We start from the raw sequence: 12711 nt of genomic DNA on the forward strand, positions 1-12711 counted from the left end.
CAGCCCCATGCTCCAAGAGTTAGTATTTTCCCCCTCAATTGGCCAAATAATGTGACATATGCAAGTAATTGGCTTTATATTAACAATACCAACGCAGAGCAGTGTGCAGTAAAATGTAACTCATAGGGCTAGTGGCGCTGGTATAATTATAAGCCTACCTGAGTAAGTCTGAAATATACATGAAGGTATAATTGTGGGTTTGAAGGTTTGATTATGCATAATTTGTATGATCACCGATGATAACGTAAAACGGAGGGAAGTATGTAGCCATTGAAAGACGTGCTAGTGTAGCTGGTATTATTTAAGACATTCAAATATGCAGTTTGACTAGGAGTACACCATAGTAACATTATTACCCTTAAGTGGATTTCTTTATTTTTCAGAGGTCGCTGTAGGCAAGCCTACTATCATTGGAGAAATTAAACATATGTTTAAAGGTAGTATAATCATTATCTTGCCTATAAGAATTAAATAAAGTGTGGAAAAAGAGTCAACGAAGGACTACACTGAGAGGGACATCCACATACTTTACTAATTTAAAACCTTCTGGTGCCCCTGAGATGAACCTTGGCGCGCAGCTGACTCCAAGTTGACCCCTAAAAGCTGTACACCTCTCTAAACCTGGATCACCTCATCCTGACAGGACAAGACCGGGAGGGCTTTATGATGGCCACAAAGAAGAAGGGAGCCCCCTTGATTCTTGTTCTCATTTAAATTATACTTACTTGTGTGTTCAGTTCAATTAGTTAATGTGACTATCAAAGTTGAATATTATCTGCTTTATGAATGTATTCCACAATCACATACGGTGGTATTGTTGTCCATTGGTAGAATATATGCTTATTGTCTGAATAGAAGGGATTTTTGTTGTGCTCATCCATGTCCAGTCTTTATCTTTACTCTTCTATGTGATAGAAGCATTGTTGTTTTTTTATTCTACTGAGACGTGTTTATTATTCCTCTTCAAATCCGAGCTCACATCGTCCCAGGTGTTTGCTCCGCCATTCTTGCTCAAAGGACCCACAACCTCCAGAATTGTCTCCAACCAGAGTGGTGTGTGGCAGGGAGGGAAAGAACTGGAACACACCCTCATTGTCTATCCTCCACTCAATCATTTAGTATTGTTTTTTTTATTGCAAGAATTTAGAAGTAATTATACTTAACTTCCACTGATTAACTTTTCCACAATACAAATAATTTACATTTAACACCAATCAAAATTACACAAATACAAAATCGTAAAAAAAGAAATTCAGCTGTACAGAACGCTATCTACTACACTATCACTATCTATACACTGATCATTCTGAGGCATTTCATATTTCACATTTATTTTGTCACACCTTTCTTTGTCCTTGCTCTGAACTTCCATTGCTTCCTCATGTAATCCAGAAGAACGCTAGGCCAGACACGCGTGCCTGTTGGTCGGTCTCCCAGGACAACCTCAGGCACATCCTGGGCCTGTGGTGGAGCGCTCCGGCCATCTCTAGATTCTCCCTCCAATCCGCAATTCCTCTCTGACTGGTCCCGGCAGATGGAGAAGATGTTCCGGGGAAAGGCATAATCTGAAACAACCTATTATCAGCACAAACCTAATGGTGAGTAATGAAAGGATGAACGGTATGAATATATAAATATAGATAACACATTTACAAACACGTTATAGGCACTAGAATATAGTATGCATTGCATTATACAAAATAATTGAAGTGAAAATTTGGTATTCAGTCCTTTGCATCAAGTAGGCCTGGCCTTCACTGATTCAGACTTTAAAAAAACGTTAAACTCCATAATGAGCCATTCATGGGAGACCCGCATTGAATGTGCGGTGTGTCTGCTTATCTCTCGCCACCTCTTTATACTAAACAACCTTAAAGAAAAGTAAGTGGGTTTGATGACTTTATCTCATAAACAAGTAGGCCTATTATATCTGCACAAGTATAGTTATATCTACACACTCACATCTGCATAATATTTTCTACTCAAAAAGAAGCATTGCTGTATAATAACGCGGTAACAAGATAGTAAATTGCCCCGAGTTTGAAACTCCCAGTGTCTGTATCTGAATTGAATTCACAGTAAGCTTTGGATAGAAAGTGTCTCCTCTAAATAACTTAGTAGTTAATTATGTTATCCCAGGTCCTTTTTTCAGCATTGGCAGTATTCAGTGCTTAAAAAACAAGCACAGCCAATATAAGAAGACAACATTAGAGATGGTCACCAACCTGTTCCTGGAGGAGCTCTTCAGAGGAGAGCACTGCTGACGAGGAGACCAGAAGCAGAAGAAGCATACAGGACCCCGGTCTGCAACACCAGGAAGGCAAGGAGCCTGACATCTCTGATCCCAACGACTAACGACTTTAGTAAAGAGTTTAAATTTGCTCATGCCTCAAGCTACATGAAAATAAGATGACGTTGACAAGAACATGTTTTTTTTTCCTCCTTGGGAAAGTTTTCTTTGTTTCCAGGTATCGCATACAACGGATTAGTCTCCTATAATGTTAACTTTCATGCTGAATGAATGCCCATATGCTATTCACCTTATCAGCCTTTGATAAGAAAATGAAACCATGAACTATTGTTCTAACACATTCTGGAGGCACACACATCCTGCTAATTGAGATATACATGCAAACAGCTACTGAGCCAGAATAGACATTTTGTGAAAGTAGTCCTCCAATTAGCCCCTGCTATTCTTTGCCTGAAAGGTGCCAAGCTGGGTCATGCAGAGCCCTAACGGAAACCTTGTTTGTATGCAAGGATTAAGAGTGCTGCCTAATCAGCCGGTGCAGGTCTCCGCATTACACACCAAGAGCTCATTAAAAATTAGGGAAAAGCGTTGATATTTTATGGGCAGAACTTAGGGCCTGAGGAGTATGAGGAGACCGTGTTTTCAGGTTGAGAGGCATCAGAGATCAGAGAAGGGAGGACTGTCAGGTGTTGGGAAGAGATCAAGTGTTATCAGGTCCATAGTGAAAAGTGAGCTGCTATGTAGACACATGGAACACTTCCAAATGGAAGCCAGCGGACAATGGCCATCCTAAACGTTAACATATATTAATCAACATTAATGTGTCTTTTTGGTCACTTTGAATCCAAGACATAGCGTGACCAGCAAACTACATTTAAGAGAAAAGCATTTTTATACCTCAAACTATTATGATATATATAGATATATATATATCATTATCAAAAAATCTATACATATATATAAAAAGTCATACACACACCCACACAATACTTGAATTACCTTAAATAATCATGCTCAATCATGTAATTTTTAATTAGTCAACATAACGTAAATCATTTTAATATTATTTTATGCTTTATGATAGTGACATAGACAGAAAGCTAAGGGAGAGAGAGGGGTGGTACAAGCTCTTCCCGGTGAGTCATCGGGACGCCCCCGTAAATCATTCTTCATGCATTTTTCAACAAGCCGTTGAGTAGCAATTATGTCGGAAGTATAAAAAAATAAATATTTGCCCTCCTCCTTTTCATTCTGAAAGGTGTCAGACAGAACGAGATCAAATCCACCACATTGAACCAACAACACTCAAAGATACAGTTGGAATTTAGCTTATACAAAACGGTTAGACTTAGAAAAATCTATTTACTGTTGTTAAAAAAGAACATGCTATAATTCTTTTTTTTTCATTTTCTTTTTCAAGCAGCATTAAGCTGTGAGTGGCACCAGGGAAGAATCCAGGAGTGTGTTTGTACTTGTTCTCCTGATGGTCCAAAACAAACATCTACTATACATAAATGTTTCTTATCCTAGCTAGAAAACGTTAAAATGTGTGGCTATGTTATCCAAGCATAAGTTTCCTCTCCCATTGATATACACCCATTATCCTCCCCCTTCTCTAGCCTACAACTCCAAGTGGTAGGCTCATTAGCAGTTTAATCTTAAATCTCGAAGCAACTACACCATGTTTACAGTCAGTGTACGGCCCATCAGATTGATTTCAACAGGTGATGCTGCTTGAGTTTTCCTCGAAGCTGCATCACAAAAAGTGCAAGAATGATTTGTCAATCAAGACTTAAAGAGTTAATGATTTGTGTTGGCAGTAGACATGGATGGCAGGCAGTCAGATGACAGCTGACTGGTCTGATGATAACTTCCTGTTTGTTTGTTTTTATTACGAACGGGCCACGTAGTCACTGCCGATGTACACAAAACAAAACCATAAATTTTGTCTCTTCCATTTGTAAATTAAATAAATCACGGTGCCTTTCTTACAGTTAAAAACATTTCTATGGTTATACATTATGCAGAAGTCCACCAAAAATGTAGTTACATTGTAGTTTTTATGATTAGGCATTTGAGAATGCATAATAAAAAAAATCTATTTCACAGGCTGCACCATTTACAAACCCACTAACGTTTCTAATACAGATGACACATTTGATCAATCTAAGAAATTATTTAGGTACACAGATCATAAACAGACTCAATAGTGTTGAGTAAAAGCAGCGGAACTGTTAACTATAGGAACTCCATTACTATGAAATACATTTTAACCATTTACAAAGGCTTGAAAACAATAATAACAAGTTAGAGTCTCAATAACAATTAAAAGAAAGTGTTAAAAACATAGATATCCTGGGGACATCGTGATGTAACATTTGAGTTAAAAGAATAGTTGAAATAGTTGTTTTCTGGACTGAAAATGGTCCAGAAAACCTTTATATTGTCTCGGTTGGTGCTTACGGATTTTTTTTTCCCGTAGACAATTGCTTTCTCCATCATTTTTACCAGCACTGAAAAAATGTTGTTTAGATTCATCTGTTCCAAATGTATCCCCATTACCAGCCTTAATATGTTGTGTATTCAATAAAAACAGAAAATATTGACCAACTTCAATAACACAAGAAAAATCAGAATTGTTAAATATTTCTGATACATTGCAGTTTCTAAAATAATTACACTAGGGCCAGGTATCAGCAAAGAGTATTGCCGTGTTGATTAACCAAGATTTAGGTGTAATCCATTCTTTTCTTTACATTATTGCTTATATTACCTCAAACCTCTTTGTAATTTGATTAATCAGGCTTAGGATAAAGTACAGGTTTACTCCACGTGTGATGCGATCACTAGATATATCTATACGTGTCAGTGGTAGTGGTGGTGGTTCAATTAAACAGTTGCTTTGGCTCTATGAAATATTCGATGAATGCGTCACAAAAACAGATTACAGATTATCGGGGTGAGTATTCTGACACAATCACACCAAAGTGACGAGTGTTCCTCCAAAACCTCCACAGCTAAAGACGGGGTCACGAGTGACGACTACACATCCACGCGCACAGACTGCTAGGGGCCGCGGCGAGGGGAGGGCACGCCTCTAGACGGGATCCCCGTCCGGACAAAACGACCTAGGAGGCTCGGGACCAGAGTAGACCAGGGGCTTGTGCGTAACCCACCCCCCGCCCCCACCTCAGACGTCCAGCCCACCTGTCCCCAAGAGCCGGGCGGTGTCGTCTTCGGTGGGCTGCGCGACCTCCCCGGCGTCCTCGCCCTCCGAGTCTGAGCTCTCCTCGGGGGAGTAGTAGCCCTGGTAGCCCAGGAGTGGGGAGTCACAGCGGGGGGACGGCGCCAGGCACTGGGCGGTGGTCACGGTGACCGTGGCGCAGTAGGAGCTGGCCAGGCTGCCGGACGGGGAGCCGGGGTTGGAGGGCCGGAGCAGCGGCGTGCGCTCCGAGTCGCCGTCGGCGGCGGCGGCGCCGCCGCCCTCGGGGTCCCGGCGCCGGGCGGTCACCACCACCTCCACCTCCTCCTCCTCCTCCTCCTCAGACTCGGACTCAGGGTGGTCCGGGTGGGGCCGGGTGACGCGCTGCTTGCACACGGGGCAGGTCTTCTTGCTCTGCGTGAGCCATGGATCCACACACTTGGAGTGGTAGGCTGGAGGAGGGGGAGGATGATGGGTGCATATCAACGGGAGAGGAGTGGATGTCTCTGAACATACATGGTGCTACGCACCCACGGCTGTGCAAGCAAAATAATAATAATCGTGTTCATTTAATTCGACAAAACCTTTCAGTGTTCACATAAGGACTCCTCAAAAGGGGTCGTTCCAAAAAACACAACTAATAACCGCAAGATAGACAAGTTCATAGCGTGATAGTCAAACCAACTGTGCTTTTTTGCAAAAATGATAAACGCAGTAGAAAATGCAAAGCACAGTGAATAAGTGAAATACCATGAGAACACGGCAATACTCTCAGCTTATCTCCGTCTTCGTAGTCATCCAGACAGATTGCACAAACATCGTAATCATCACCTAAAAAAAAGGTTTGAGAAGATCAAAGATCAAATACGTTATAAGTAAAATATCTTCACTATGTATTAACCAAGTCATCAAGTGTAATGCGAGTCTGCCATGTAACATATCACACATACAAGGCAGATTTGAATTAAAAGAAGCATGCTCAGTCCAATCCAAACTGTAATAGCATAGTCCTAAATAACGTGGCGCAAAGAACAGAGAATGGCCCTTGAACCATGTTTATTGCTAGGAAGTAAAGATACTGTAGATGAACACCAAAAGACATGAATATAATGTAAAAACGGTGTGTGTGTGTGTGTGTGTGTGTGTGTGTGTGTGTGTGTGTGTGTGTGTGTGTGTGTGTGTGTGTGTGTGTGTGTCCGTAGAACAGGCGACGGAAAAATCAGGGACTACTCCAAGGCCAATGTATCTTGCCGGTATATCACATGGAAATTACATTAGTTATTTCTAGGAATTTCCAGGAAATGTCCAGCAATTCTCCCAGTAATAAGCAGAATAATCAAAAGCCGTGTATATGCATGCGGATGACCTGGGTGAGGCCAAAAGGTTACCTTTTCTAAACTTGTGAATTGGAATGCGTTTCAGTTGCTCCTTGGACAGGCGATTCCTCCTCAAACGTTTTCTGTACTGCACACAGCGTACAACCTGATTCAATTAGCCAGAAGCAAGAGAAGATTAATACAGGACAATTTACCTATTCGAAAAAATATCTTTTATATAGAGTCATTGAATTAATCTATTTTATATAGTTTTGCTTCTTAAAATGAATTATTGAAATGAAGTACATTAACCATAAGATTATAATTTATTGGATAAATATTTCTCACTACATTTTGAAGGAAAAATCAATGAACTCAATGTTGAGGTGTACCATCCAGAACAACCCGCAAGACTATGGAAAATCATCACCATGGTTACACACAGCAGGGCCACATACCATGACGAGGCCCATAACCAGCATGATGAGGCCCACCACTCCCGTGAAGGGAATGAGATAGTACACAAGCGGGAAAGCCACCTCCAGCTTCAGAATCACATAAGCCCTGGGAACACAAGCAGCCACACAACACAGAGGGTTACCACAGGTTGAGATATTTAAGGGCATGTCAACCGGATTTGCCTGCTGTGGCTAATCCAAGCTTTGTCTAATGTGTTGTGATAATTAAATAATCTTAAAAACACATTTTTCACTACCTTAAATCATGGCTTTAATAATAATAATAAAAAAAAGGAAATAAAAACAATAACTGTGAAGGTTTCAAACAGGCCCTCATGGGCCTATGTACTTACCCTTCATCTGGAATTATATGTTTTCGGAGAACTCCGGAGGCATAGTAGCTGGTGAACACTGCGGGGATGTTGATCTCCTCCGCGATGGTTTCTACAGGCAGATCAGAGTAGAGACTACCATCGACAACACACACAACCTGACAGGAAGAAGACTTCTTAATGTATATGTCTATTTCTTGTGTGTATTTGCATTTACTGACTTTACTGTTTAACTTTCAATCAATTTATTTTTCCATTTTTATGGTTCACAATAATGACTAGAAAAATTGTGACAGAGACAATTATTCAGATCATGAAGAAGACTTTGAATCTGTTACAGCCAAGCAGTGGTCGCAGATCCCCTCCACGCCATCTTGGTTCCCTCTTGGTTCTAAAGGCTAGTTTGGTGGGGGCCCATTAGGGGAAAGAGGCCCAATGAATGAAATACATTTGCTAGGGAAGGCCTCACCATTGCTGGCGTTCATATTGAGCAGGATGTCCGAGTACATGTTGTGGATGATGACAGCACTATAGCCAGCCTGCTGGGCATGCAGGACCTAGGAACAAAATCATAGACTTATTATTTTGCTGTACTTGTGTACAGAGCGGCCATCTTGGTTATGTACAAATAAACTAAAATATTTTTGGTCACACACACACACACACACACAATAATAATAAAAGCTGTCTGATTTAAATTTGAAGCAATGACTGACCTTTATGTCGAAGTTACATTCATAACGTTTGATCAGAACTATGAACTTAGTGAGGTTGGCATTGCCTTGGGGGGGCAATGGGGGTGGCTCTATTGCTGAACAGGCATTCATTGGACGAGACGCCACCAACACACCCTGACGGACAGAAGGAAACACATTAGCATTATGAGGGGATCAGAACAATCGTTTGGCTCTGATCATGCTTCTCTTCTTTCGTACCATTAGACCCTCTTGGGGGAGCTCGGAGCCAAACAACGCCGGCAGGTCCTCGAACAACGATGCGCTCATATTCACATAATGCTATAATATACCGGAGAAGGAAGGAATTAGGAGACATTTTTGTGGATTAGAATAAAATTGAATTAATCCCAGATTGGAAATGTGTCTATCAAGTACAGGAGAGTAATACGAATTAAAAAGAAATGCATTTAATATAAGAACATGCGGAAAAAAGATATCCATATCCAAGCAATATGAGTAATAAATGCTAGGTTATTGTATATGCTACATCATACACTATTGATTATGCATGCAAGGGAAAGGACTCACTGCGTAGATGTAGGCGTGTGTAGGTGAGGGTGTCAATGTGCAGCAAAGAGCCAGACAAAGGCCCAGCCGAGCGCCAATGTCCCACACTCCAGAATCCACCATCCTGCCTTCCCAAAGGTGCTACCGAACTGTGGGAAATCATTGAAGAGAAAGGAGCACATGTAGATTTTGTACGCGGATACCATACCATGACATTGTAACACTACGATCATCCCCCTACATGAGGCGTGCATCTATTTTACAAAACGTGATTATTTATCCTGAGTCTTTTCAGTGCCTGTGGGAACCTAATTGGTAATCCCAGTGTTTACCTAATTGGGAACCCCAGTGTTGACCTTCACTTCCTGTTTCCAGTTCTGGATGTTATCGGTTTATTGGGGTGGCAACACGTGAAATGTAAACGACACAACTGAATATCTGATATGCATGTCGAGTCTTGGTTGATGGTAAAAACAAACATCATTAAAACCACATATTAACGAGACTACACACCGTGTGTTGGGGTCCTGTTCCAGATGATATCAGTGGCTAGTTAGGTCCTGTTGCATGTCCCCCTTCACGATAAACCACAGCGAAACAACCCGTTAATTACACTGTTTCAGATCAAAATGAGACAGATGAACTGTATTTCAAAGGACAACTTTGAAACCAGAGGATGTGGATTATAGTTAACGTTAGCTAAGGCTCATCTAGCAAGGAGCCGAGGAACACACAACCCGAACCCAACCGAATGGTCACATCGTCACATTTGGATAAATATACGTCAATTTATAAAAAAAACACTGATTGATTAAAGAGAACGCCGTCTTCTAGTGGGCATACCTTATTTTCTTCGCGTTAACTTTGTTGTGGTTGTTGTTGTTTCTTCTTCTAGTTCTTCCTTGTTTGTGTGATGTGTTTTGGTGATTTGGTCGTGTTAATACAACACCCTACTGCCCCTGCTGGCCCGGAGCAGAACAGCTGCCATATTTTTTATTTAACCTTGATAACCTTATTCAGGGAAGGCCATTAAGAGTACGCCCTCTTTTTCAACGACGCCCTGATAACAACATACAAATAAAAAGAGAAATACAAATGTGCAATAGATATAAACAGTAGGTCAAACAAACAGAACAACATTTCAATACATATAAATAATAAAATACAATGGGACAATTAAGAAAGCTATTTACAACATGAGCAATCCTTATTTAACGCGACTTCAATAATCCCCTAACCTCGATTGAGATACACATGCTTGTGTGATTGCCCTAGATGATCAACAGGAGTGGCTGCTGGGGCTTATTACCTTTATTATGCAACATTTATACAATAGGTAGAGTAGGCATCATGTTTCGGATGGGTAGGAATCATAAAGGTAGGAATCGATCACTATGTATAAAATAAAAAAAGAATAACTGTTGTTATGATGTTAATTTTATTTTAAAGGGGATATATTATTATACCAGCAGGTGGGAGTGTGATTAGCCTTACAAGCCGTTTCAAAAATCTGACCCATATGACATCACTAGTGGGCGTGTCCACCTAGATCTGTGCTGGATAGATGAGCAGTCCACTGGGTAGGCTGGTAGACTGATCTATCCAGAACAGATCTAGGTAGACACGCCCACTAGTGATGTCATATGGGGCAGATTCGAAACGGTTTGTAAGGCTAATCACACTCACACCTGGTGGTATAATATGTCCCCTTAAAACATTCTATTGTAAGAACGTGCATATTGTTTAATTGTAGTCACCGTTTTATCTTTATGGCAGTGGTTGTATCCTTTTTATTGACATATTTTTTGGTGATCCTCTGTGATAACTCTATGATAATACATTTTACCAATGAACAAAACAATTACACAAAAACAATGTGTGGCAATGTTGAGCCAAATAGCCGTAACCAAATCAGTTCCCTACAGCATCCTGTTTTCAGGCCTAAAAGGGAGGAGGGCTTGCTTTTAGGCCTGAAAGCAGGATGCTGTTTTAGGGAACTGGGAACAATGGCTCACTTGAACTCGGTTGAATAGGCAGACTTAAGTTTGCTCTAAACATCAAAAATCCTTCAATAAATATGGATGTATTGTACTGTGTAATTATGCCTTTTGCACAATTATTTAAATATGCCCATAACACAGAAGTGTAATTAAATATCTCATCTGTTTTTAACCATAAATGAAGCCCTTATCTCAATGGGTTTGCATATGAAACCTGTACAATTCAGTTCTGGGTGACCAACTCAAATATAGTGAGATCCTATTATGATAGTTTTGATTTTACTATGCGTATCACTAATTGTTGTGGAAATATTAATCTTAGCTATAATAAACAATTATATACAAATTATATTAACCATGATAATATAATAACTAGTCAATTTAAAATGAATTATATACATTCTCCTTGGACGTAGAGATACCTTCCCCCCCCCTAACTGATTGGTGTTAAGATAGTTGGCATTTGCATCGACACTGGAGCCACCAAGTCTGATACTGAGGCCAATCGACTTCTTGATTGTGTAGAATCCTTTAACTGTCTTGCTTTATGACCTGCAGACTTGTCCACTTCACCCATAGTGTTGCGATTTAACTTGGCCTGAATAACTTCAGCCATGACCAGTCCTAAACTCTCCATGATGGTCACTCCCACTCACCATTGTTACCTTTGTATTAACTACCAACAATGCAAATGGTTTCCCTTTAAGAATCTTGTTCGCCCATTATCTCACTGATTATTCTTGGTAACTATGCTGCCTGTATCTTCCCATGATCAGGCTCTAAAATTAAATCAAATATTGTGTTGACTGAAGTGTCCTAAAAATAAGTAATTCTTCATCAATAATTTATATGCATCATTGCACTGCATTCTGGCGTTCGGTAAAACTCATTCTGATACAATTAATTTGGGAAACTTTTATTTTGTTGGACGTTTCAAGCAGATCAAAACACTTTAATCAAGCACTTCTACGTGCAAAGAGTTCAAGATGTAAATTATATAAGAAAAGGCTTGCATAAAGTTAAAATGTGATGTAACATAAGTCCATTGCTTCGCAGAGGCGTGTGGATGTGAATATCCAGCCCTCCGGTCCAAGATGACATCATTGCAGAGTCCTCATGACAGACTCAATGTGATCTTAAACGAAATGATCCACACAGCACCTGACAAAAAAACAAGATGAGCAAAAGGAAAAACCCAAACAAGCAATACGATTTTTTTCAAGAAAAAACAAAACAGGAAAGGCATCCAATTGTGAAATTAAAAAAAGATTATATTTTTTTATAAAAAAAAAATTTAAAGTTGAATACTTACAGTAATTCTTTCCCACAGCCCAAAGGCCCGAAGAACATTTCTGTCGACAGACAGACTTTCCTACAAACTCCACTCAGACTGGGGCAGGACCAGGGGAAGGCTGCTGCCTCGTTCTCAACAACTGAAGGGACAACCGGGATGGAGGGTTATGGTCTGTCTGCTTCTTTCTTTCACTCCATATTTCTTTCAATCTGTATTTTGTTCTTTCCCATCCTCCACATGAATTAAACCCTTTCCAAAAAACGCATACATTCGTTTGCGCAGAAGACCGATGGCCTTACCATAGCTGAGTGCGGCTGCATTGAACTAAACACAACGCTTCGCTCAGTACATAGCTACAATTCCATGGCACAGCTGGTCAGTTTACTTGGTATCCATGATAACCTTTTTAGTTTTTTACAGCATAAAACACAATGCATCCCAGACACTAACACATCACAAGAGACTCAAAAGAGGATAATCAGGACAACACAACTCAAGAATACAGAATCAGTATCAAGACTCACAACCATCACTTACAATTCAGCGCCAAGACAGCCAAGAGAAGCAAAACCCAGACTCGGTGGCAAGACATCCTGAAACAGCACTGTTACCTC

The 12711-nt window shown here is 40.4% G+C and overlaps 1 protein-coding gene across 1 annotated transcript; it reads right to left on the bottom strand.

Annotated features, from left to right (window-relative positions):
- Positions 1-3264: 3264 nt before the first annotated feature.
- Positions 3265-9705, bottom strand: rnf167 (ring finger protein 167). Its single transcript, XM_079738791.1, has 11 exons — positions 9647-9705; positions 9317-9378; positions 8825-8952; positions 8495-8575; positions 8276-8410; positions 8029-8116; positions 7581-7671; positions 7228-7333; positions 6842-6935; positions 6204-6284; positions 3265-5905 (listed from the first exon to the last, which is right to left on the bottom strand). The coding sequence occupies exons 3-11, from the start codon at positions 8924-8926 to the stop codon at positions 5442-5444; spliced, it is 1242 nt and encodes a 413-aa protein (XP_079594917.1). The 5' UTR covers positions 8927-8952; positions 9317-9378; positions 9647-9705; the 3' UTR covers positions 3265-5441.
- Positions 9706-12711: the final 3006 nt, after the last annotated feature.

Source organism: Pollachius pollachius (genome assembly GCF_949987615.1).
Source record: "Pollachius pollachius genome assembly, chromosome: 6".
In the NCBI taxonomy this organism is placed as follows: domain Eukaryota; kingdom Metazoa; phylum Chordata; class Actinopteri; order Gadiformes; family Gadidae; genus Pollachius; species Pollachius pollachius.